Source organism: Maniola hyperantus, chromosome 2, assembly GCF_902806685.2.
Source record: "Maniola hyperantus chromosome 2, iAphHyp1.2, whole genome shotgun sequence".
Taxonomy (NCBI): Eukaryota; Metazoa; Arthropoda; class Insecta; order Lepidoptera; family Nymphalidae; genus Maniola; species Maniola hyperantus.
The window spans coordinates 17599469-17626983 of NC_048537.1; the positions used below are offsets into that span (position 1 = coordinate 17599469).

General features: G+C 38.0%; 3 protein-coding genes across 7 annotated transcripts in view; 2 read left to right on the forward strand and 1 right to left on the reverse strand.

Annotated features, from left to right (window-relative positions):
- LOC138404240 (uncharacterized) overlaps window positions 1-27515 on the forward strand; it is a 126354-nt gene that overhangs the window by 89928 nt on the left and 8911 nt on the right. The gene's annotated exons all lie outside the window — the stretch shown is intronic.
- Window positions 1975-5808, forward strand: LOC117994677 (uncharacterized). 3 transcript variants are annotated; one of them, XM_069504710.1, is made up of 5 exons: window positions 1975-2232; window positions 3502-3592; window positions 4008-4175; window positions 4328-4399; window positions 4703-5808. In XM_069504710.1, the coding sequence occupies exons 1-5, from the start codon at window positions 2101-2103 to the stop codon at window positions 4744-4746; spliced, it is 507 nt and encodes a 168-aa protein (XP_069360811.1). In that variant the 5' UTR covers window positions 1975-2100; the 3' UTR covers window positions 4747-5808. The 3 variants fall into 3 exon arrangements, with proteins under 3 accessions (XP_069360811.1, XP_034838525.1, XP_069360813.1); XM_034982634.2 differs by lacking the exon at window positions 4328-4399 and having other exon boundaries at window positions 4008-4247; XM_069504712.1 differs by lacking the exons at window positions 1975-2232; window positions 4328-4399 and adding an exon at window positions 2253-2715 and having other exon boundaries at window positions 4008-4247.
- Window positions 15690-27515, reverse strand: part of hpo (serine/threonine-protein kinase hippo) — a 36399-nt gene continuing 24573 nt past the window's right edge. For 2 of the 3 annotated variants that reach the window (XM_069507326.1, XM_069507320.1), the window contains exons 4-11: window positions 27265-27492; window positions 26315-26523; window positions 24720-24829; window positions 23286-23407; window positions 22193-22334; window positions 20265-20409; window positions 19096-19253; window positions 15690-17311 (exon numbers count right to left, since the gene is read on the reverse strand). In XM_069507326.1, coding sequence (XP_069363427.1) covers window positions 17139-17311; window positions 19096-19253; window positions 20265-20409; window positions 22193-22334; window positions 23286-23407; window positions 24720-24829; window positions 26315-26523; window positions 27265-27492 — 1287 coding nt within the window. In that variant the 3' untranslated portion in view covers window positions 15690-17138. The remainder of the gene's footprint in view (window positions 17312-19095; window positions 19254-20264; window positions 20410-22192; window positions 22335-23285; window positions 23408-24719; window positions 24830-26314; window positions 26524-27264; window positions 27493-27515) is intronic. The other variant, XM_069507322.1, reaches the window with a different exon arrangement.

Here is a 27515-nt window from a genome sequence, read left to right on the forward strand (position 1 = left end):
TATCATGTGATGCAAGCGCTAAAGTTTATCATCATCATCTTGACCACTATTGAGAACAGTCTCTTCTCGGAATGAGAAGGATTTAGGCTGCAGTCTACCACGCTGGCTTGTGCACGCTTTGAGAATATTATGGAGAACTCTAGACATGCAGATTTCCTCACCGTTAAAGCAACTGATACTAATTGATTGCTTGAAACTCCGAAAGTTAGAGGTGAGTGCCCGGGATCGAACCTTCGACCTCCCGAATAGCTAATTTGAAGTCTTAATAGCTCAACACTCAACAGTTAAAGGAGCGGACTAAAATCCGAAACGTCGCCGGTTCAAGCCCTATCTTCGCATTATTGTCGTACCTTCTCCTAGCCCAAGGTTTACGCTTAGTTGGTGAGGAAAGGGGAGTCATGTTAAAACATGACTCTTGATAAATAAAAAAAAGAATCAAAGGCGGATGTCTTAGTCTTAAAACTAGGCTATCATGGCTAAACTTAGATATCTAGGTAGGTAAATATTAGGTAAGTATAGTTATTATGGAGTATGCTATAGAATTATAGATAGTCTGGAACGAGGTTAAATCACTAGCCTGTTTAGTAGGGGCGTACCAAATAATTAGGGCCCCATTCATTCGCCGCCGCAATCGAGTTAGCCGATTGCGATTCGATTAATTCAATTACAAATTAAATTTACGAGTTGTTGCCGCTTGTAAATTTACATCGTTTCCATTGATACAATCATGGCTGATTGAGGATTTATTATTTGTTACACATGCGATACTTTATGGCTACAGTTTTATGATTATTCACTTTTCATATGAATTAATGAGAAATTATGTGTACTATACTATAGTCCCTCTACGGTGTATATAAAATGGTTATGCCGTATGCGGTCTGTTTTGACGTCGGCCCCTAGTTAGTCTTCCATCTATCGGCGCTTGGCAAGCATGGTGGACTATGGCCAAACCCTTGTAATTCTGAGAGGAGACCCGTGCTCAGTAGTGAGCCGACGATGGATTGAAGATGTACCTCTAATTAAAAACTTTCAAACTGCGAAAGTTCATCCCAATCGATTATAATATTATCTATTTACCTACCTAAATATAAAAGCCCCAAATAATTAATAAGTAAAGAAAAAATCTACCTAAGTACCTAATACTAAGTAAAAGATTAGTTCAAAGTTTCAAACAAATTTTAATTAAACTAATAATAAATTAAGCGGTTATTCATCTTTACTAAATTCCCTAAGGCCTAAATCAACCCTGAGCAAATCCTTCATTAAGGATTCATTAAGACCGACGAAATAAACTGACGCGAACAACGCTGTATGCAAATCGTTGAAATGGTTGAAACCCTTGATTGTTGACAGGCGTGAAGAGCATTTTGAAATACATTTAATTGTAACAAACGTTTTGTCATAGCGTTTTATTTTATTCAATTCACAAATGTATGAAATGTTTTTTAATTGCGGTCAATTGCGGTGCCTCACGTGCCTTTCTGTGATTCGGTGACAGACACCCGTAACGAATCGAATCAAAATTCTGTCTTCTTTTGAATTAAAAATATTTGTTATACGTCTTATTCTATTTTTATTAAGTACCTACATACGAGTTACGACACTTAATTTAATTTTCCTAATTTTCATTCATTCATTTTTTTACTAGTATTCACCCGCCAAGTTTTCCATTTTCATTAGTTCATAACAATTTTAAGAGACTGCTAGCGCCATCTAGTATCTGAAAGTGGAGATTTGGTTTAACTGTTTATTTGTTTTATGTGAAAAATCTTCTTCTTTTTTTCTGGTGGCTTTTTGTAGTGCCAAACCAGCACAACATTGGTCGGTAAAAATGAGCCAATGGTGCCAATTTTCTGCGAAAAGTCTCTTCGTTGAACGTTGACCTTTTTGTACGAAAATTTAAACGTCAAAAGCACAATGACAAAATTGACATTGACGTTTTCTAGACGTTTTGGCAGCCATTATTGTTTATTGTTTTATCTTGGCCTTGTGACTGCGAGCATATATTCAATGTACTCTGTGACTGCGAGCGCGTAAATACGATACGGAATTTCTATCGATTTTATTGCGAAAAGTATTTAAAGTTTTGCATGACCGATGAGCGGAAGCCAGTGCCTAGAAAAGGAATCCAAGTGCGGTAACGGCAGCGCCTTGATGTCCAAACAATCGAAAGCCATGCCTATGTTAGAGCTAAAAGTTTACATACGCGTAGTGGCTGCCGTGTTTGCGGTAAGAATTTATTCCTCTAATTAATTACTTTCATTGCATAATCAAGTATTTTTGAATAAAAACTTCGAATCTCACTTTATCTATCGCATGGGTCCTATGTACAATACAAATCCAATGTATTTGTGATAAAAATGTTTCAATAATACTTTTGAAAAATAAATTGTTTTTTAATTAAATTATTCGGAATTGAAATAACTGTTGTAATATTGTTGTGAAAGAGCAATTGAAAATCACAATAAACGAGCTAGTTTGTCATTAATAGATAGCTCAAGCAAATATTTATTCTATTAATTATTATTATCATCAGAATATTAGTTAGGCAAACAAGCTACTTACATCTTAATACGAATTTATTTTTAGATTCCTGTAATCATTAATTACGAACGAAGACTGTGCACCTGGTGTTGGGATGTTAAACTATGAGATAGAATGTGTATTTTTAGGAGGAAGCAATTTTACATGTCACCGCGATTGGCTCAAAATGTATGATAGATTTATACCACAATGACTTGCCAACGGGTCATACACGGGAACTCTGTGATAAAACTTTAATGCCAATGAAAGTTTTGAATGAAAAACCAAAATTTACAGCATGTTTTGAGAACTATTCATATCCATACTAATATTATAAATGCAAGTGTGTATGTTTGTCGCTACCTTTTCATGACCGTTTAATTGGTTTTGACATAAAGTTACAGAGATAGCTTTCATCTCGGAGAACAGACATAGGCTACTGTTTATCCTGGAAAATTAAAGAGTTCCTACAGGATTTTTACTAACCTAAATGTACACGGACTGTAGGAGAAAGAATTAACCAGTTATTTCAACTAATGGCTTTTGTACCTTTGTTTTTGTTGTGAAAGATTTTGATTGTATTATTACTTATTAAGTACTTAAGAAGTATTCCTTAGGCTTTGTGCAAACAGGCCACCCACACCGCCACCGGTGGCTGTCGCGCGCCATATCCTTTGGTACCGCGCAAATGAAGGTGGTCAGTGGCCGCTTCAATTTGTAACACTCTCCTACTGTACAGTACTACCGCGAGTGACTGCCACCGGTGGCGTGCTGCGGCGGCGATTCCATACAAAATATGTTAAAACTCATGTAAACAGCTTGTCGCCAGCCACCGGTGGCTGCATTTGGTGGCCTATCTGTGCGGAGACTTAGCTCTAGAACAACTAGCCTAGCTTATTTATTTTTGTAAAACCGGTACCATGAATCCTAGGTCTTATTTTTGTCATCTATTAAGTAAATTAATGTAAATTACAGGTATCATCAGCAACCGCATTTGCCATGGCCCTGCTACGAGTCCTCCATCCTCATTTGTTTTACTTAGAGACCCTAGCAGGCAGTGACGTAGGTAAGTCCATGTGTATACAAGCTGAAACAAACAAGGGAGAGTTGGAACCGCACGCTGCACTGTGCAGGGTTCCATACCTTGGATACATGTAATTTTATTTATTTATTTTATTCAGATACAAGTTAGCCCTTGACTCAAGTCAACTCAACTCAACTTGACAATCTCACCTGGTGTTAAGTGATGATGCAGTCTAAGATGGAAGCGGGCTAACCTGAAAGGGGTAACTTCAGTTCCTTGTTTTACTTGAGTTACCATAAAGCTGGCTATTTATGTGCTAAAAATATAATAATACCTACTAAGAGTAGAAATTTAAAAGTAGGCATTGCAGAGTTGAGAATTGCATATAATATTTTAATCGTTCTTTAAACGAATATCATTTTCATTTTTCATTTATTTTCATCATTGTTTATTCTAGGCATCCACTACTTCATATCCGGCCTCATGATATTCACGAGTGCAGTTGGATTCCTCAACAGCTGTATAGTGATGAACCGTAGTGCCAGCAAGAACACAGGGCGCAACATCACAACGTGGCTACTGCTGGACTCGCTGTTTGAGACCACTCGAGTGGTGTACGTGTTCATATGCGAGATTGTCATAAAAGGCAGAGGGTCGCTACATGTGTACGATCTGCTCATCAGTATCGCACAGTATCGTGAGTATATTGCAGATGTATTCACTTGTACTGGACTCGCTGTTTGAGACTACTCGAGTGGTGTACGTATTCATGTGCCGTGTGCGAGATCGTCATCAAGGGCAGAGGGCCGCTACATGTGTACAATCTGCTCATCAGTATCGCACAGTATCGTGAGTATATTGCAAACTACCGCAATATACTCACGATACTGTGCTATACTGATGAGCCGTGATCGCTCGCGGCTTTACTCGGCGAAAATATCTATACCTAATAAAACTGTAACTGGACAATTTCTGTACCTTATATTTTAGTTTCACTTAAAGGTAGCACTGTTATCCCAAAATTGCTGTGCAATTTCCTTACCGACGTTATATCCAAAGTTTTTGAGTTTTTTTTCCTGCGTACAGAAAATTGATAGCAGTTTGATAGCATTAAATTTTTTAATTAAAAAAACCATTTTCTTCTTGTTCCAGTGTTGGACAGCTTCCTGTATTGCCAGATGATACTCAGACACTAGTATTTACTGATGTTTTTATTATATTTAGACTGTTATTATGTATGTTTGTAATGTATGAAGCCTTGTGTTACATACACAGTGAGATATGTTATTATGTATAGTGGACATTCCAAATATTAGGGTTGTAACGAAACATAAGTATTAAAAAAAATTCTAGCTAATTTCACTAGCAGCTTTGACTGTAAAAAACGATATTCGATTTCCAGTATATGCAATTTACAAGTTTAGAGGTGTAGAATATTAATAAAAACCAGCCAAGTGCGAGTCGGACTCGCGTACGAGGGGTTCCGTACAATTTTCTATAAAAACGAGCAGAAAAAATCACGTTTGTTGTATGGGAACCCCCTTAAATATTTATTTTATTGTTTTTAGTATTCGACATTGTTATAGCGGCAACAGAAATACATCATCTGTGAAAATTTCAACTGTCTAACTATCACGGTTCATGAGATACAGTCTGGTGACAGACGGACGGACAGCGGAGTTTTAGTAATAGCGGGCCCCTTTTTACCCTTTGGGTACGGAACCCTAAAACACATTTTTTTTTACTAACTTTACTATAAAATTGTTAAAGTTTGACTATTTATTGGCTTTGGCGTGCATTTACGCAAACTGAGGTATTGTTTATTATTTTGAGTGTTTGTAGTCATCCATACTCCATACTAATATTATAAATGCGAAAGTGTGTCTGTCTGTCTGCTAGTCTTTCACGGCCCATCCGGTCAACCGATTTAGACGAAATTTGGTTCAGATATAGCTTGCATCCTGGGGACGGACATAGGACATTTTTATCCCGGAAAATCAAAGAGTACCCACGGGATTTTCAAAAACCTAAATCTACGCGGACGAAGTCGCGGGCATCATATAGTTCGTAATAATTCAGCTTTAACCTCGAATATACTCGTAGTTACAACCCTAACTAATACTAGATCTTTAGGTAACAAAAATTATGATTATAATGATCTCTAACATGGAATCAAGTATTAATTTTAACGAAAAGTGAGAAATTATTAGAGTTTAACTGACTAAGTAGCAATAACGCGTTCATTAGACGATAGGTCCTGCATTCTCTCGCCATATATGCTGACGACACAGCCTCGTATACTACCTCTGAGGACTGCGATCTTGTAATCGCACGTTTACAACTTTCCTTGGAGTTATTGAATAGCTTTTTTACGAAGTGGAAGCTAAAACTAAATTCTAATAAAACAGAAAGTATAATGTTTACTAGAAAACGCTCGGTTCCCACATCCACAATTAAAATAGATAATTACTCTATACCTTGGAGCCGTCAAGTTAAATACCTTGGTACAATAATCGACGATAAAGTAAATTGGTGCAAAAATATTGACAGTCTAATTCTTAAAGGAGCTAAAGCTATTAACGCATTACGACCAATACTCAACCGTAAGTCTAAATTAAGTTCTTGCACAAAGTTGAGAGTTTATTCCACTTTAGTGAGACCCTGTATAACTTACGCAGCTCCCGTCTGGTGTAGCATCACCGACAGTAAATATGCTAAACTACAGGTAATACAAAATAAAGCTATTAAAATAGCATATAATACACCTTTCCGAACTAATCTCAAAAAATTACATAATAGTATAAAATACCCTTTTCTAAAAGATTATATTTTTAAGTTATCCCACAATTTTTATATACGTAAAAACCCTACTCATCCAAATATGTTGATTTCATCAATTGGCAGAAGTAGACTCGGCACGTTATCGTTTGCCGATACATACAACAGGTATAGACTGCCCCATCACTATTTCCTCGGTGACTCATAACAGTGTGTCAGTACAAGCGACCGGTTAACGCAGCGCGTTGCCGATTCTGTAGCTCAGTTTTTCTACCTACCCGGCTTGTAAATAATAAGTAAAAATTTAATGCTTTTGGCGTCGTGTTTGTACTCTTTTTTTAAATTAAAATGATTGTTTTTCGTAGTAGTTAGACATAATAGCTTACTCCGAATATTGTTATAATTAGTTAGTTTAGTATCTGTGTGTTATAGCTCAAATATAATGCACATTATGATAATATTATGTTAGCGATAGGTAAATTAGGATCTAATTGTCTGTACACTACGTATGTAGATGTAGGTATATGTTTATAAAGGTGTTTAGCCTGTACAAACAAATATTTTATACTGTTGTTAGCAATAAGTTATCTTGAAAAACTGTTGCATAACTTTCTTTGTAATTATTATAAAAATAAATGACATTTAAAAATCAAAAATCAAAATCCTGCATTAATCAATTTCTTCAAAAGTGTGCTCATAAAAAATGCGTATTTCGAAGATTATGAAAATAGTGAAAAAGCGTGGATTTGTTTCGCTCTGAAATTATGTACAATGTACATGGTATAATACCGACTGTAAATTGAAATTTTGAAAAAAAACAGGCCAACCGCCGAGTTTCTTGCTGGTTCTTCTTTGCCTGCACTAAGGCATTCCGAACCAGTGGTTTTTCAAGATTCACTTGAAAATTCGAAAGCACAGGTAAAAGTTTATTTGAATCCATACTAATATTATAAATGCGAAAGTGTGTCTGTCTGTCTCTCTGCTAGCTTTTCACGGCGCATCCGTTCAACCGATTTTGACGAAATTTGATACATGGATAGCTTGCATCTCAGGGAAGGACATAGGCTACTTTTTATCCTAAAAATCAAAGAGTTCCCAAGGGATTTTTCTACCACTGGAACATCCTATTGAAATCCGGGCCCGACAAACGACAAGTGGGAACGGGGGTAACTGTAGCAAAACAGAAAACTGACAGTAGAATCTATCGACTAATGGACGCGTATGGAACACCACGGCAAACCGTTTAGAGTTCTGGTTTCGGACATTGATTACATTTTGAAGACCTCCCAAGGGTCCCGGGATCGATTCCCGGCTATAGCAATTCATAATTTCTAGATGCCGTCGGATGACTTCGACTGAATACGTTTATCGAATTCGAGCTTCGAAACAAATGACGTCAGCATAACATGGACCTAATTTACCTGGTTTTAAAGTCGAAAATTCAGTACTAACGATTCTAAATTTGCAATGTTTCTGTTGGAACGTTGGCTGTAGATATGGAGACGAACTTGAGCTTTAAAACAAGGCGTTTTAGGCCTAATTTACTTTAACCTTAAAGTGCTTTGACGCTCGAATTCTGTCAACGGTGAGACCTAAAATGTTATACTAAGGTGAGATTGCAGTCAAGGGCTTTGTCATCGGATAAAAAAAAATGGATTACAATTTACAATACTCTCTTGAACTCATAACTCTAGATCGTTACCTACTGTATTAGCCTAAAATTGTATGAGAATTTATTAGTATTTGATACGTAAACTATCATCACATTTATGTAGCTTTAAGTTATTCTTTAGTTGAAAATTCCTCTGTGATCATTTTGTGAATCTAAAAAATATAAATTGTATTTTCTTTTTATGGAATAGAACTTTGAGATTATTTCTATAAGTATTGATTCTTTTAAGTTAAAAAGTTTCAATTAAGTTCCAAAGCTTACTGCCGTATTCAGAGTCGCTTAATCGTTACTTAAGTTTAGTTAAAACGAGACAGGGCTATATCTCTTACATAAATCTATCTCGTTTTAACTCAATCTTAAGTAACGATTAGCGACTCTGAGTACGGCAGTTAGTCACTCAATGCAAAGTCAAGGAGCGGGCGACTGCTTTACCACCAACTTAAAATATAGTTCGCGACAGGTCGACATGGCAATCGGGGTGGGGCCGCCCCGCCCCGCACAGCCCCAGTGCGGGATAGCTCGGGTGTGCGAGTCCCCCCCGTCTCATAACCCGATTGCCATCTCGACCTGTCGCGAACTATATGTACTCTTAGTATATGGAAAAAATTAGCACAAATGAATACTGACCAAATGTGAGGAAAATTTTAAACACGATGAAATGTAAAATTAGTAGTATTGCAAATAGTTCCTGTACAGATGAAATAGATTGCCGATACGAGAAATCTGAAGAAGTACCTAAGTTTGAAATATTAAATTATTTTTGAGAAAAATCTAGTGACATGTAACTTTGTTACATTTGTTTTAGTACCTATTAAGTACAGTTCGCGATAGGTCGACATGGCATCGGGGTTTGAGCTGAGTCGTAGAAGAGGGACGCCCTACACACCCGCTTAGCGCCCGCGTTATCCCGCACCGGGTGGGCGCGGGGTGCTGTGCGGGTGTGCGGGGGGTCGACATGACGGTCGACCTGTCGCGAACTAAACCTATCCTATTTTAATTTTGTAGTTAAATGTAATTGTACTGCACGTCTTTAGAAACTACATTTTAAAGTTTATTAAGGTTTTTAGTTTGTGGATTTTTTATTTATATTTAAGTTTTTTAGTTATTTTAATAGAATAGTATAACAAAGCCTGATTAAGTAAAAAATACTCCATTCCTTAGTGTTGTATGTGTTTTGTTTGAAGACCTAGTCCATAAACTTTGATTCAGAATAACCAAAACGTAAGGCGTTTAACCGTCGCTTCAGTACTGAGTGAACAAACATATAAGTGAACCGTGGCAGCGGTCAGAGCGTCGTCGGGCGCGATCCCAGGAGACGCAGGTTCGAATCCTGCCGGTTCCGCAATTTTTGATATGTATTCAAAAATTTAGAAATTTCCTTGAAGTGTAGGTAAAAACACTATCATAAAAATAAAAATTATAAATATAACCAAAACGTAAATTCCCATGTCTCGTCCATCGTTGAACATTAAAAAAAACACTTTAGTCAAGTGTAAATTCAAAATTATAGTTACTTTAGCGTTTAAACTACCGTGAGTGATTTCCATTCTAAATAATATCTGACTAAAGTGTTTTTTTTTTTAATGTTTTGAGTCAAAACCGCGGTGCGTGCGCGAACGGACTCCCTTGAAAAAGGACCCCGGATGGGTTCGGTTTAGTCGGGCTCACGTCGACTAAACACGTGAGTACAGTCGAGACAGATATTATTTAGAATATAGGTACTTTTGTAAATTCATGACTATTAGTATACAGCCTCACTGAGACGGCTGGTGAGGTAGGGCGCGGGGTGCGGGAGGGTGGCAGTTGACGTAAACATCAAGGAATTCAACGTCACTGTCACCCTCCCGCACCCCGCACCCCGCGGCCTACCTCACCAGCCGTATATCTATAATTCTATAATACTGCCCGTTAATTATATTAATTTATTATTAAGTATTGATGCACAGAACCCAAGATGTTCTCCCCTGATTCGACCAAACGGTCGAAATTAAAGCAACGTTATTTGTCAAAAATTGTATGGTCTTCTTTGATAAATAACAATGTTGCTAAGTAACTTGTAGATATAATGTATTAATTTCGGCCGTAGCTAAAATGTACCTACTATCTATTATCCTAGTTTTGTATTACGATTCCTTTTTTAACCGACTTCAAAAAAGGAGGAGGTTGTCAATTAGTCGGAATCTTTTTAATTTGTCATAAAACATTTAGGATAAGGTTATTGTTATAAATAAATAAAGTAAATAAAAAGCGGGTTTCTTTTTTCATAATTTATCATTTTAATCTGTGAGTTGTCTGTCCAAAAATATAATTGCGTACAGCTATAACACTTCAACAGGCTACCGAGTTACAAAGTGCACTTTCCCTCTCACCTCCTCTTATCTAAGTACAACGAATCAACTCCCGCACACTTGCCGTAAGGCGGCAATTAAACCCGTAAGTTTTACTCACGTAAGTAACTGACAACAAATATACTCAGGTAAATCTACTTACCGTTCGTACAAAATGACTTCACGCGCCATTTTAACTATAGGTACAGGTCAACTGTCATGTCAAAAATACGATTCACCTTTAAAATATGAACTAAAATCGTACTTTTGACACCAAGTTAAAATGGCGTGTGAAAACAAATTTTTACGCATTAGACTTGAGGGTAAAGTCGTAAGTTAATCATGTAAGCTACTTACGTGAGTAAAACTTACAGATGAACCCGCGGCCTAAGGCTGGTTCTCTTCTCACGCTGACCGTCAGCGTTGACGTTCAATATGTGTGCATTACTATGAAGCGTTCCTAGATCGCGCGGATCATCAGCGTGAGAAGAAAATCAATCTTAGAAGAAATTAAAAAAAAACTACCACAAACACTTTTTTCCGATTTCATTTTAATTACAAAATAATACCATCCTATTGTAATCAATAGTACCTACAATAAAATTAAATTTGAAAATCATTGAATTTTTGACTAATACAAAAAGAACCACACGTAACACGTTTACAGTGTGCGGGATACATTATATCCACACAATATAAATATGGACTGCCCTGAAGCGCAGTTGATCAACTAACTGCTCAATCAACAACCACTACATTCTTTCATCAACAATCTATAATTGCTTCTTTTTCCTGCCTAAATCTATTTTAGTTCGCAGGATTTAGCTTAGAAATTGTGTGCGAAAATGTAAAATAAAATCAAAATAATAAAAACAAAAACAAAACAAAAAGTAAATAAAATCTGTGTTGACTCCATTCGCCAAATAGAAAAAAACTTATAATATTTAAACAGTCATACCTCATTACACGTTAAATCATTAATTTAATTATCAACAAATATATGTCTAATGCATTAAAAAGCGTGTAGTCTGGTAAACAAAATTATGGCGACAAGAAAAAAGCGTGTAGTCTGGTAAACAAAATTATGGCGGCAAGAAAAAAAAATAGTTCGTGTATCCCCAGATTGAAGCTTATTTGAACATCCCCAACATTCGTACCAATTTTAGAGTAAAAATTGGTACGAATATTGGGAACGTTAATATTAACCGGACCATAATATAATTAATATCCTATAGTATGAAATAAGCTTAGCTAGGAATTAACGTATAATAGATAGATTTTTTGCTTTATGTTTTCCTGTTATTCTTTATTAAGAACAAAATAAAAGTAAATATCAAATAAGTTTATTTCTAGTTAATGCAGGGATATACGACCTATTTTTCTAATTTGTCACCATAATTTTTACCGCTATTTTTGGCTATTTTTAACCGACTTCAATAAAGGACAGAATACAGTCTTAAGAAGACTATTTAAATAAAGTTAAAGTGATGATGATTGATCTGCTATAGTTGTGAACTAATCACAGGCCTCGACTGTTCAAGAATGCGAATCAGCTACCCACAACACAGGACTACCTAGTGTGGGTACCATCGGAAAATGTTTAATTTTAACAAAACTGTTTTGTTAAATAAAATTTTAATTTTATTTTTTCGTTTTTCATTTTCATTCCCTCTATTTGGCGGGTAGAGCAGCTAAATCCTGAACTTAGGCGTAAGTGGCTATACTTCACAAAACGTAGCGAAACACTTGAAAACTTTATACAAACATTATTAGCACTCCAAATGTTCCCATTTCAATCGTATTCTACAAATTGATAAGAGAATTAATCATAATAATAGAGTAAAGAAATGCTAAATGCGGTTGAACTGTACATTATTTTGTTACCCTGTACATTTTATAGAGAAAATTTTTATCCAATGTATGTAGGCCAAAAGTATGAAAATGGGGTATAAATTACATTTTTGCAAATTGCACTTTTGCGCGAATATAATAAGTAAAAAAAAGCATCGATATTCGATGGTAATTCTGTTGTACGCAATCTCTAAACCAAATTAAATTGACAGGTCTTAAAGCTATCCTTTTCTGAAGAAAGCATTGTAAAGAAGGTAGCTCTATACTTAGACTTAAGTTTTCTAATTACAGTACATCGGCCTTTAGTGTAATTTCGGCTTTGTAGAGCGTTGTCTCTATCACTCATACCTATATAACGTTTTGTCGGTCTCAACGACAGTGCTCTACAAATCTGCTATCTCCTTCTAAAGGTCGATGTACATCACTTTCGGCCGCGTACTGTAGTTTAAGTTTAGGGATTGCGTAGAACCAAATCAGCACAATTATGACATTTTTAGCGAATGGCACAAACTGACCAATCAACGGGCTTCCCTCTAAATCCATAAATAAACATTTCTAAATTTGTTACAATCTATTGCTCGAATGTACGAAAATACTATTATTTTACACTTAATGGCACTTCTAAAAATTTGTAAGTTTAATATTAAAGGAGAGTTCATTAGCAAAATACACTCTGTACAGGCGGGGATGGGACAAGGGCAATAGCATCGCAGTGAATTTTTTTTTCACGACGTTAGCCCTTGTCCGAAAGGAAATCACTTTATATTATTTACGTCATATAAACTTTGTCCTACCAAACGTTTTTTACCTTTTATACAAATTGTAAATCTAATCAGTAAAATATTATAGCACTTCATAAACTGTTAACCCTACTTGCAAAATGTGAATATGCATAAACTTTAGAAACACTTTGACTCACGAATCTCACAACCCACTACAAAAATTTATATTTTTACAGTTTAGCGAGCGTACAGTTCGGAAAATAACCTGTTATAATAATAAACATTGATTGAACCCTGAAACCTGATTTTATATTACACTGGCATCAAGCCCGCGACTTCGTCCGCGTGAATTTATGTGTTCAAAAATCCCGTGGGAACTCTTCGATTTTCCGGGATAAAAAGACAGGTCTAAATAAATTGCTATCCTTTTCATAAAGGTCCCTGCCGAAAATAGCAATAGATTTAGGTTTGTCTATATTAAGTTAAGAGATCGTGAACAGAATTAGCTACATTGTCACTTTAGCAGATAATTTTCCTCCTTTCGCAACGAAAACGATACTATAAATGATAACGAAATAGTTATACTAATACCGTTTGATACTAATAATGCGATCGATATATTAAAATGCGTTGGTTGGTTACTTCAGCAAACAATAAATACTCTTAAGCGAAGGCAGTTGCAGCTAACATTAGTTTACTTTAAAAGCCGCTGCGATGTTTGGCCCATTCTGAACTGTACAATTGCTATACTGCGACAAAAGTCAATGTACAATTGAGTGAATATAATCTAATAGACAACTATAGTACAGCGAGTTGAAAACGTATGAGATCCAAACACAAGGAACTAAAATTAAACGAAACGAAACGTTAATAGTTAATACACATTAACAAATCAACTAAATCAAACATAATAATATTATTTTGTGAGTTAAATACGTATCTTACGATCAGAACTTTTCCCTAACCGAAAAAAATAAAAAAAGAGAAAGAGCAAGAAAGAAAAGAAATTAAATGAAAATAAGTATGTATAAAATTCCGTTGTTCACACTAAACTAAACTAAAATGACATATCTAAATCTATTGCTATCCCTTTCATAATGTTGCTTGCGGAAAAGGATAGCACTAGATTTAGACCTGTTAATTAGTTTAGAGATTGTGTACAAGAGAATCGGCCCCTAATGTTATAATTTTTTAAAGAAATGATTTTTTTAATAAAAAAATTTAATTAGAAAAAGTTCTGACGGTTCTGAAGTACCAATCGAAATCAAATAAACTATAATTATATACGATACTATCTACATTATATAATATTGTCATGTATTTATTACAATATACTACAAATCATTGTACATAACAACTTCTTTCAAATCAAAACAAAAGAAATGCTGTAAAGTTAAATAATCCGCTAGAAGGGCTGTTATAATATTATCATAGTTGTAAGAGACCTATGTCCAGCAGTGGACATCTGTCGGTTGACAACGAAAATACGACGACAGTGTGGCTAATTCCATTGTACACAATCTCTAAACAAAACTATAATGACACGTCTAAATCTATTGCTTTCCCTTTCATAAAGTTGTTTGCGGAAAAGGATAGCAATACATTTAGACTTGTTAATTTAGTTTATTTAGAGATTATATGTACAAGAGAATCGCCCCCATTGTGAAGTCTAATTTACACGCATTAAGGTGTTAAGTAGTTAACTAAATTTACACGCATTAAGGTGTTAAGTAGTTAACTACATTTACACGCATTAAGTTGTTAAGTAGTTAACTAAATTTTAAGTGACATAATGCATGTAAATCCTTTTGCCTTTGGAGGGTTTTCGAACTATTATTTATTTATAGCTGGACACTTTTTCAACTTTTCCTCCATAAGAGATCGTGCTCCTTACCTCGACACTCCATACACGATCTACACCATGGAAAGGGTTTTGTGCTATGTGAGGGTAGTTACAAAATAAATCCATTCAAACAGCGCCCTCTAGCGGAACTGTACAGGCCGTTCAAACTATGCGGATATGTCTCAGCGAACTTACGTTCGATTCAAAGTCTACACTAAACTAATATAACAACTTACAATTAAAACTAGACCCTTCTCTAAGACAAAGATACCGTAACTCACGAAATATAATATGCATAAATTTTAAGTTCTCACTCGCCATTTTAACTTTATGTGTCAAATTGTCATGTAAATAGTACGATTTTAACCCTTTTTATAAAGGGTGAATCGTACTTTTGACATGACAGTTGACACATTGCAGTTACAAGTTACTTTCATAAATGTATTACAGTCGAATAAAGATACATTTCCTATTACTTAGGTCCTTCTTTAATATTAAGCGATCGACTTTTATCAATTCTTTAAAATAACAAAAGCAGCTACTTGTTATAAAGAAGCTCTTAAGTATTAAGAGAAGTTTCAGTGTTTAGTCAAGGTAGAATCAGGGCCTAGTAAGTATTGGAGGATTAGTCCCCAGATTTAAACTAATTAGTCGTATTTTGTGCCTAAATGCAATATTTCGCCATTTGGCTGCGAATTTTGACCGGAAAAACGAATATTCATTTAAGTCTACTTAGCTATTCGATAGTCTTTATCGAAAATAGTATCCCACACAGCTGATAGAAATGTATTAATGTTTTCAAGCTTATTTCGTGGTTTAACGATATATTTTCATGTATATAACGGGTACATACCACGATTAATTAGATGTTTTTATTTGTCGAAATTTCAACCCAATTGCACGAGTCGTGGTCACGACGGGACCACGACCGTATGTATTGTATGTCGTTTCTTAATAATTGAAGCCCACATTTCTATTCTATGTAACTATAAACTTCATATCCGATTATATGAAGTTTTAGATTATTAATCGTATATTAAATTAATATAGATTAATCGTATATCGATTATAACTAGTTTATTTTCTCAAAGCACGTATTTCGCCATTTTTCTTATGAAAGCAAATAATTTAAGACTATTGCCGTTTGTTAGCATTGAAAAATCACTAATTTTTTAACAAGTTATTATTGCAAAAATATATTCGAATAATTGCTCACTAGTGCCATTGTAATTTTATAGGAACATGAATCCATATACGATTTGGCACCTAAGTTCACAAGCTCCTAGTTTCAAATTTCACAAATCTTACTACAGCTAAAAGGGCCTAGTGGTGAAGCCAAAAAAGTTCCGTTAGGCCGAGTTTACATAATATGCGAGTATTTCATTTTTGGCAAACAAATCGTAACTACAGTGCGACAAGGCTTTCTTGGCACTTGAATGACATTGACGGGCGCTGGAGAACAACAGCTTAGCGTATTCAAACAAGAACAAAGGGGACACTTGACGGCAACGTTAGTTCCAATTTTCGCCACGCGCCAAGATTGCCTTGTCGTACTGTAATAGCACAGAGCGTCAAAAATAAATGCAAACTTCCAAGTTTTGCTTGCGTTAAAAGATGGTTTTTTGGAGAAAAAATGCAAAACATTTTTGATTTGGTGCAAATTTTCGTAATGATTTTCCTGATTATGAAAAACAATGAAGACGTGAGGTAGCTACTTCACGATTAGTTAAATCGAAAACAGCAAATTTTCTGGCAGAACTCGAAGCTATTACAAAGCCGTAAATTTAGGATAGATCGTGCGGAGTTGTGAAGCTCACACAAAAAGTCTTGAATAAATCCCTCGACACATTTGATATGTTCCCCAAACCCCTCGAAACTAACTGACGTTTCTACGCAACCACATTTCTTCGCCTAAGACACTTTGTGGCCAAATTTACCGAACAAAATTTCTAAATTTAAATGACAAGTCTAAATATATGGCTATCCCTTTCATAATGCTTCCTGCAGAAAAGGATAGTACTAGATTTAGACCTGTCAATTGTGTACAACGAAATTAGCCACACTGCCTCAGAATTAGTCGCGGCTGGTCCTAACTTCAAGCCTTCCAACAAAGGTCCGGAGCTTCAACTTCCTTCAGACTGTCCAGAACTGTGTGAGTGTGAACGAGACATTAGCAACAGTGGCACATGTACTGCAGCGCGAGCGAGACATCTGTATGTCACACGTGTTGTGGCGCGAGCGAGACATCTGTACGTCACACGTGTTGTGGCGCGAGCGAGACATCTGTGTCACACGTATTGTGGCGCGAGCGAGACATCTGTATGCCATACGTATCGTAGCGCGAGCGAGACACCCATATGGCACACGTACCGCGGCGTGAGTGAGACGGCAGCATTCACAGCGTGGCGGCTAGAAGTTCTGCTGTCGCTTGCGCTTGAGCGAGATGGCGTCGAGGATGGGGCGCCTCTTTCTCTCGTAGCGCTGATGCAGGCGCTCGATCTCCGCCTCCATCTCGGCGTCCAGGCGCGCCATGCACGCCTCCAGCTCGCCCTCCGACAGGAACGACAGCTGTGGACACGGTGCAAAGTCAGCCTGTATTTTTATTTATAAACTAGCCCTTGATTGCAACCAGATTTGCTGGCAAGTGATGATGAGGTCTGATTGCAGCCAAGTGCTAGTGTATAATTATTTAAAAAAAACTATTCACTCTCGACTTTATGCTTATGTCTTTAATTTACTTGATATTAAAATTAGAGGGGAAAACTGATGGTGTTGATGATGACATATTTTTTGATATATACTTCCAAAAAACATCTCTGGGACAAAAATGTATGATAACATTTTAAATTTTAACTCCAGCTCATGTCAAACAACATAAAATTAGTGCAAACCATTTGTTAACACATTCGCTGAGCACATCAACAATTACAGAGTTTATTATTTCACGCACTTCGCAGTTCATCTCGGAATGTACACTAAATTATCTGGATGAGTGAAAACGCTTAGGCTGAGATCTATAGAGCGCACGTTGACTTTGCTTAGACTTAAGATTGAGTGAAAACGAGACAGATTTATCTGAGAGATATACATCTGTCTCGTTTTAACTCTATCTTGTCTAAGCAAAGTAGTGTAGCGACACACTTGCCGAAAGTACAGCGCCGAAAGTTAGGTTCAATACGCTCGCAAGGTTTTTTTAAGTTACCTATGACACATCTACTGAATTTCTGATGCGTTCGAACAGCTGAACCGATTTCGCTAATTCTTTTTTTATAATATTCCTTGAAGTACGAGGATGGTTCTTACGGAGAGAAACATTTAATTCAACCTCCCCCTCAATTTTCTAAACTCCACCCGAGCGAAGCCGGGGCGTGTCAGCTAGTATTGTAATAAAATCCATCTTTCTGGGCAATTCAACACGTCGCAACCGCACACCACAAAGTGACGGCTGACGACGACGCCACGTCCGCCGTACGTAATTTTTCGTCGCGTAAAGCGCTGAACTAAACGCGCCCGGCGCCGCCCCGTCCGACTGTTCGGCGCGTTTGGTGTGTCACACCAACCGACCGATAGTTCATAATATGGGTATGAGTGACAGAGACAACGCTCTACAAAAATAAAATGTCATTCTAAATATTATACAAATAAAAATTTGTAAAATTTTGTTTGGTTAAATTCCGGAATTCAGTTCATATGGCATTAAGTAAATTACCATAGTAATTTACTTGATGCCATGTGCACTGCTTACGTAGGTAAGCAGTGCACATGGCACAACAATCAACATGGCATGAACAAATGTAGATTTGTTTATTAGTTTAGAGTTTATTTATTTATATTATTATTATTTTTTAATTAAGTAACTTTTTTAGTAGTAAAATTACCTGACACATTCGCATGCGGTGATTACTTTTAATTAGCTCGTCATATTATCTTAGAACTTTTGTATTGTTCAATTTGTATTTGATGTATATGATTAGCTGTTAGTGATCCAAATTAAAAAAAAAAAAAAAAATGTTTGACAATCAGGAAGCGTAAAATTTTACCTATTTTGAATAAATAATTTGAGATTGAGTTTAAAAGCCGATGTTCATCACTTTCGGCCGCGTACTGTACAGAGTTTATTATTTCACGCACTTCGTTTGGTGTGTCACACCGACCGACCGATAGTTCAGTCGCTGAAGTATCGGCGCCGTACGCTCAGCAGGTGTGTCGCTACCCTTACTTAAAATTAAGTTAATTACTTGACAGCTTAATACGTGTAAATTAGGCTTGATGCTGTACGTGACACATATGAGTAGAGTTAGTAGGTTAGCGGTGACGGACAGACACACACACGCGGCGGGGTGCGGACTTACGCGGGCGCAGCGCGACCAGAGAGACGATGTGCAGTTGACTTACGAATTCGAAGTTGCCCTCCTCCAGCAGCGCCCTCTGGAGCGGCACCCCGCCCGCCGCCACCGCGCTCGCCTCGCCCAGCGGGCCCTCCGCCGCGCCGGCGCTGTCGCCGCGCAGCCTGCAAATGTAGTCGACTAACTTGTAGCAGGGTCATACGGTTCTATTTTATCTATATATATAAAAGGAAAAGGTAACTGACTGACTGACTGATCTATCAACGCACAGCTCAAACTACTAGACGGATCGGGCTGAAATTTGGCATGCAGATAGCTATTATGACGTAGGCATCCGCTAAGAAAGGATTTTTGAAAATTCAACTCTTAAGGGGGTGAAATAGGGGTTCGAAATTTTGTGTAGTCCACGCGGACGAAGTCGCGAGCATAAGCTAGTTAATATACAATATTTTATTTTATAATAAAATTCCGCAAACAATTTTATACTTACCTTTACACAAGTTTAAAAAATCTATTAAAAGTGTGCTCTTAAAAAAAGCATTTTTTTTTTTAATTTAAAAGAATATTAGCCATATTAAATGACTAATATTCCCCTTTCCTCTCCAATTAAGCGTCAGGCTTGTGCTAGGAGTAGGTACGACAATAGTGCAACGGACGAGGTTTGAACCGTCGACCTTTCGGTTTTCAGTCCACTCCTATACCGGTTGAGCTATTGAGGCTCTTATTATATATTATACAGTCGAAGACTATGTAAATGATAAGAAAGCTTGGATTTGACTCGCTCCAGCAATGCACGGGGCTGCAATTGCTTCAACAGTATGCTATAATAATATTGTAAATTGATCTCTTGAAAAGAGCAACCGCTGAGTTTCTTGCTGGTTCTTCTCGGTAGGGATGGCATTCCGAACCAGTGGTAAATAATAGTTTTATTTACCACTGGTTCGGAGTGCTTCTGAATCGTCAAATGAACCAGCAAGAAACTCGGCGGTTGCTCTTTTCATTTTATGATATTATTATACCATACTGTATAAACAAGCAGCCCAGCACATTTTTGGAGCGAATCAAATATAAGAAATTAACTAAGAAATAATTTATTATTGACCTAGGCAAGTTCCTCAAGTGAGAGTTAGGAAAACCTTGCAAAGGTCAATTAGCATGACTTCTTGACAACCGACCTGAGTTCCTCAAAATTCAAGGGTCCGGTGAGAGTTCCGTTGGTGGTGCCCATGCCGAGGTGGTTCACCTCCTTCTTCTCGAAGTGCTCCAGGAACAGCGGCCGGTACTTCGGCCGGTTCGTGTCCATCGGGTCCGTGTCGTGTCCTGGAAATTACAATCACATACATGTGGGAATGCATTGCGAAATGGAACGTAAGGAAATGACAGAGATGCAAGATGTGCTGTGAGTGGGATGTGAAAGGGAGAAGGAAGACGCGAGACAAGATGGCGAAAAGTAAGAATGTAGACGCGTGCTTGTGAACTGTACTCGGGGTGTATTTAAGTGTTATTTAATTTTCTACTTTACATCCCCACAAATACTAATGATTTGAACTTGAAGGCCTCACGGTATTCAAATCTACTTTGAATTGTCGATAATTGATTTTCGACCCAGTTGCATGAACCACTTCACACTTTTTCAAAGTCTTTTCAAGATCAAAATTTGTATATACACGCTGAAATTTTAATGGTTGTTTTCCCGAAGCGAAATGATTATCGAGTGATATTATATTACAATCGATTTATAAATATTAATTTAATTTAATTTAATTTAAAATAACTTTATTGTTAATAGATTTACAGAGAGTAAGAATACAGGATACACTTAAAAAACAAAGGGCGACCTTATCACTAAAGTGATCTCTTCCAGGCAACCCATACTTAAGAACTTATAGAACTGTAAGACGGGGAGTCGCAATGTAGCTATAAATATAATATATATATATATATAGGTATATATAAACTCTAATAGGTACATACTATAAAATATAATATATATACATGTATATAAATACTATATAAAATCAATATAGTATAATTAAATAAATAATACATACTACATAGCTAACTGTACATATAGTTATGGCAGAAAATCTACAGTGACAGATAGTGTTTCTTGACACGGTTTTTAAAGATTGCCAGCGATTTGGAGCGTCTATTTTCGATTCGCGGAATCATTTACTGCTTTTACAGTAAATGATTCCGCGTAGCCATGCGTATTATGTTTGGTCGTTATAAATTTGTATTATAGCAAAAATGGCAAATTTACAATCGAGAAAACAAAAATCGAAAGATACCTCGAACCAATAGTAATAACGAGTGCGTGCAAGCTAGTCTATGCCATATCACTGCGCGCGAGAGCTTATTTTGCTCTAAACTTTTTCACTTTATTGACAGTGCGGTTCGAGTGGATGTACCTACCTACTATTCACGTTACGTCTAGTGAATTACTATTGTATCCATTTTAGTGACGTCAGCACTAGACTGAAGTTTCGAGCTGATGGTATATTTTTATTTCGGATGACGTGAAAATGACGGCATTTTGATGTTAATGAGACATGGTTCCAGCGCAATAGCAATTAGCGGGACTTATACCTCGATGCGGGATAGCGCGGGTGTGCGGGGCGTCCCCCTGCCTTATCTACCGATTTAACCGAAATCCATAAAGGTTCGTACGCACCTGAGCGGCGCGGCGCGGCGCTTCAGTCCGACTGCAGAACGCGTCACCTCAGGCCGCTCGACGGTGCCTACCGCACTACAACTTCAGTACGCGGCACCTCGCGTCACTTGCGCGTCACTTTTATACCCGTTCGCGTACGAGCGCGAAGCGCCGCGCCGCGCCGCTGGGTATGTCGCACTAGCGTCACTGCACTGCGCGTCGCTTCGCTGCGCTTCAAAATATTCTCTCCAGCCGTGCCGCGCGGCAACGCGCGGTGAAGCGCTGTGCAGCGCCGCTCTAGTGCGATATGCGCCATACAAAATGATAGAAATGATATTTTGAAGCTCTGTGCCGCGACGTGCAGCTCGCTGAAGCGCCGCGCCGCGCCGCTCAGGTGCGTACGAACCTTTATCCTCCGTCTAGTATACAGTCAGATGAAGGTGAACTCACTCTTCATAGTGGCGCAGTCCTGATCATAAATGACCATGGTGCCCAGATCCGCCGCCAGCTCTAGCGAGGCGTCGCGAGGCACCAGCGTCGCCTCGCGCGCCTTCATCGTCGCCTCGCTGTAGTCCTCGCCCGCGCCGCCGCTCTGAGGAAACATTGATTTTAAACCTCTTGATTTGGGTGTGCTAAAATAGTAAAATTGTCCAACAAGGGCATGAAACAAGTCATTTTATCTACCCGAGCCGAAGGCGAGAGCAGATCTTTAAGTCGAGGATGAAACGTTTTAATATTTTTTTTATAATTTTATAATCATCATCATCATCAGCCTGTGGACGTCCACTGTTGGACATAGGCCTTCCCTAAAGAGCGCCACCACACCCGGTCCTCAGCCTTCCTCATCCAGCCACTTCCCGCCAGCCTCTTTATATCGTCAGTCCACCGTGCTGGAAGGCGTCCCACACTACGCGGTCTCCACTCAAGGACTTTCCGGCTCCAACGGCCATCATCGTGATAACGGCCAATTTTATATTTGTCAGCGTATAACATATTCGTGTCTTTAGGTTAAAATTCCTCATTTATCCTCAGCAATAGAAAACAATTCTGAAAGAAGATCCTTATGGATATATGATTGTACTAGCTTATGCTTGCGACTTCGTCCGCGTGGACTACACAAATTTCAAACCCCTGTTTCACTCCTTTAGGGGTTGAATTTTCAAAAATCCTTTCTTAGCGGATGCCTACGTCATAATAGCTATCTGCATGCCAAATTTCAGCCCGATCCGTCCAGTAGTTTGAGCTGTGCGTTGATAGATCAGTCAGTCATTCAGTCAGTCAGTCAGTCACCTTTTCCTTTTATATATTTAGACTAGCTTATGCTCGCGACTTCGTCCGCGTGGACTACAAAATTTCAAAACCCTATTTCACCCCCTTAGGAGTTGAATTTTCAAAAATCCTTTCTTAGCGGATGCCTACGTCATAATAGCTATCTGCATGCTAAATTCCAGGCCGATCCGTCCAGTAGTTTGAGCTGTGCGTTGATAGATCAGTCAGTCAGTCAGTCAGTCAGTCACCTTTTCATTTTATATATTTAGATTACCGGCGCGATGGTCTTGGAGTGGTCGTTCAGCAACGCGTTGGCGCTCCGGAAGGCCTGGCTCTCGCGGATCTCCCTCGCCTCCGCGATCAGCGCGCTGAGGATGCTGGCTTGTTTCGCGTTACCTGAACAACAAATCTATCTCAATCACCTTCTGCGGAGCAGCCCACACGTGGAGAGACGTGGAGTCGCTAAATTACATCATCATCATCAACCGATAGACGTCCACTGCTGGACATAGGTCTCTTGTAGGGACTTCCACACGCCACGATCTTGCGCCGCCCCCATCCAGCTGCTCGCTGCGACTAATTGTCTGATGTCGTCCGTCCACCTAGTGGAGGGGTCTTCCAACACTGCGTCTTCCGGTGCGAGGTCGCCATCCCAGCACCTTTTTTTTTTTTTTTTAAAAAAAAGAATATTAGCCATGTTAAATGACTAATATTCCCCTTTCCTCTCCAACTAAGCGTCAAGCTTGTGCTAGGAGTAGGTACGACAATAGTGCAACAGGCGGGGTTTGAACCGTCGACCTTTCGGTTTTCAGTCCACTCCTATACCGGTTGAGCTATTGAGGCTCTTAAACCTTGGGACCCCAACGTCTATCGATTTAACGAACAATGTGCCACAGCTTCGCAACCCGTTGAGCTATGTCAGTTACTCTAGTTCTCCTACGGATCTCCTCATTTTTGATTTGATCACGTAAAGAAACTTCAAGCATAGCTGCAGAGACGTGCAGTCACTAAATTACAGTACCCGGCAATAAATATTGTACATCGACCCTTAGGAAGAGATAGCGGTTTTGTAGAGCGTTGTCTCTGTCGTTGAGACCGAAAAAACGTCACATAGGTATGAGTGTCAGAGACAACGCACTACGAAGCCGGAATGTCTATCTAAAAATCCTATATTTTGTGAAATTTAACGATATATTGCAAATAAAACATCTGAATGACGCTAGAGGTCAACGAACGTTCTGTAAGTAAGGCACTCGAAGTCAATACCGCGTCGTAGGCGGTACATTGACCCGAGTTTTGCACGCTTTACATTGCGGGTTTGAGAAATACTAAATCACTAAAACTACAAAATGAGGCAAATGGTATTGGATTGTGTTTAGATAGTATAACAATAACGCTAAGTTTTTGCTAGCGTTCTGGTTATACCCTGTATACTATTGCAAACTTTTCATTTAGTGTCTATATATATAAAAGGAAAAGGTGACTGACTGACTGACTGACTGAATGACTGACTGACTGACTGACTGATCTATCAGCGCACAGCTCAAACTACTGGACGGATCGGGCTAAAATTTGGCATGCAGATAGCTATTATGACGTAGGCATCCGCTAAGAAAGGATTTTTGAAAATTCAACTCCTAAGGGGATGAAAAAGGGTTTTGAAATTTTGTAGTCCACGCGGACGAAGTCGCGAGCATAAGCTAGTTACCTATAAACTCGTGTGTAAGTAGATAGTCGGCCGTGGCGCGCTCCTCCGGGTTCTTCACGAGGCACTGGCTCACGAAGTCTATGAACTCCGGCGACCACTGGTCCGGCTCCCTGGAACCAAGTCAGTGGTACTGATTCTGAGCACAACCTAATTTTAGAGTATTCGCATCCTTTTCTTACTAATGTAATATGATGGATATTACATTAGTAAGAAGTTACTTTCTGGATAGCTGTAAGCCCATGTTCAAAGAACTTAAGATATTACCCCTACCTTGTATCTACATTAAGGAAGTCTGTATCTTCGTCAAAAAGAATCCCGAATACTTTAAAACTCATGGCCAGGTAACAAGGCATAAAGATAGACTGCTTGTACCCAGAATCAAACTAACTTTATATAGACAAAATGCATTTTGTATGGCGATTCAAATATTCAATAATCTACCAACGACCATGAAAGAAATGACAATTCCTAAATTTAAACGGAAGCTACACGAGTGGTTATTATTTCATTGTTTTTACTCGGTTAATGACTTCTTAAACTTCAAAGAATGATAATTTGGCGGATAAAGTGTTTGTTGTTAACAATTACTAATCTAAGTACTATAACTAATAATAATTTTAATGACAGCATGTTGACATACTTTTTTCCACTTTTGATGTCTGTTTACATAATATTTTATTAATTTTAATAATTGACATTTTGTAATCGCAATATTTTATTTTGTTTCGTACTCAATATTCTCCTTTAAATACTAATTATTGATGACTTATTTAAATTAGGTATATATTATTGACATTATTGTACTTAATAACATTGCACGCCATACTTGGTAATACACTGTTTCCAAAAAAATATTGTAACACCACTTCACGTGTATTTTTTGCAATAAAAAATTATGAATTATGAAAATTTATGAATATGAAAAGGACAGACGCAGTTTGACAGTTTTAAATTTAATTTTTAGATGGTAAAACCCGTGATTTTAGCGGACAGTCGCGAGCCTACTGTTTAAATTTGTAGCGTGCACTAACATTTAGAGTCTATAAATGTAAAGTTCATGATCTGTCCCTTTTTAGCATTGTTAAAAAGAAAAGGATGCAGATACTCTAAATTTAGTTTAGAGAAAGACAACGGAATCGGTGCCATTATGTCTCGTTTTCAAAACTTTTTAGTTGACATATAGTTAAAATGGCGAGTGACAATTTAAAATTAATGCATTACCCTTATTATAAATGCGAAAGTGTGTTTGTTTGTTGGTTTGTCCTTCAATCACGTCGCAACGGTGCAACGGATTAACGTGATTTTTATATGGGTATAGATAAAGACCGGAGAGTGACATAGGCTTTTTTTTATCTCGGGAAATCAAAGAGTTCCCACGGGATTTTGAATTACTGGGCTGAAATTTAGCATGCCATTATTATGACGTAGACATCGTCTAAGAAAGTATTTTTGAAAATAGGAAGCAAACGTTTAAAATTTCGAACGAACGAAGTCGCGGAGTCAAGCCAGTCTGCAATATGTGGTGATTTCGCAGAATATGTCCTTATTGATTACGAGCGCAGTGAGCGCAACTTTTTCTCGGTAAATTAACTCACCTGAAGGAAGGGGGCGGTTTGGTGGGTATCATGAATATGGCCCGCATGGGGTGTATGTCGCCATACGGGGGTTTCCCCTCCGCCATCTCTAGGGCGGTGATGCCCAGGGACCAGATGTCTGCCACGCAGTCGTAGCCGATCTCCTGTATCACTTCCGGCGCCATCCAGAAAGGTGTGCCTATTACTGTGTTCCTTTTCGCCATTGTGTCCTGAAAACATTTAGTAATTCTCAAGATCATTGTAAATTATTTCCAATTAGCTTATGCTCGCGACTTCGTCCGCGTGGACTACACAAACTTCAAACCCCCATTTCACCCCCTTAGGGGTTGAATTTTCAAAAATCCTTTCTTAGCGGCTGCCTACGTCATAATAGCTAACTGCATGCCAGATTTCAACTCGATCCATCCAGTAGTTTGAGTTGTGCGTTGATGGATCAGTCAGTCACCTTTTTCTTTTATAATTTAGATAAAATTAAAAATCCTTTTCTAGTGAAACAATAAACTTGTTAAAAGAATGACAAAAGTGCAAGTGGACTTAACTTAATATGGGATGGATGGGTCTTAGGGATGTTTTATGCCAGCGCGTGGCGGGCGTGCTGGCATAAGTCACCCCTTATTCGTAGTGTTTTCCAAACAAACGTAGTTTGGCTCTCATTTAAACACCAAGTGCGTAGATACGTTCTAGGAACTAATGCCTATATCTGTGATTTTTCAGATTTCAGTTAAAATAATCCGTTTCAAAGTTAGACGCGGTCTCAAGAAATTACATACAAATTTTAAAACCCGTGTAATTTTAAAACTAGTTATTTTTACAGAAAAGTAGCAAACCGCAGACATTTTAATTTCTAGAACGTGTCTACATAATTTCATTGAGTTTGATTGGTTAGTATTCTGACTGACGGAGAGTCTTCTGTTAATTAGTGAGCTATTAAAAAACATTATAGGACTCACTGTCAGTTGTCCAGCGACTCCAAAGTCGGCCAGTTTGGCGTGACCCTCCGTGTTGAGCAATATGTTCCCCGCCTTGATGTCCCTGTGGATCTTTCTTCTCCGGTGCAAGTATTCTAGGCCCTTGAGCGTGTCGCACAGTATCGTCGCTATTTCGTCTTCGGAGAGAGTTTTCTTCCGTAACCTCATGATGTCCGATACTGAGCCGGCGCCGCAGTATTCCATAACTATCTGGAAAAGCAAAATGGCGCATA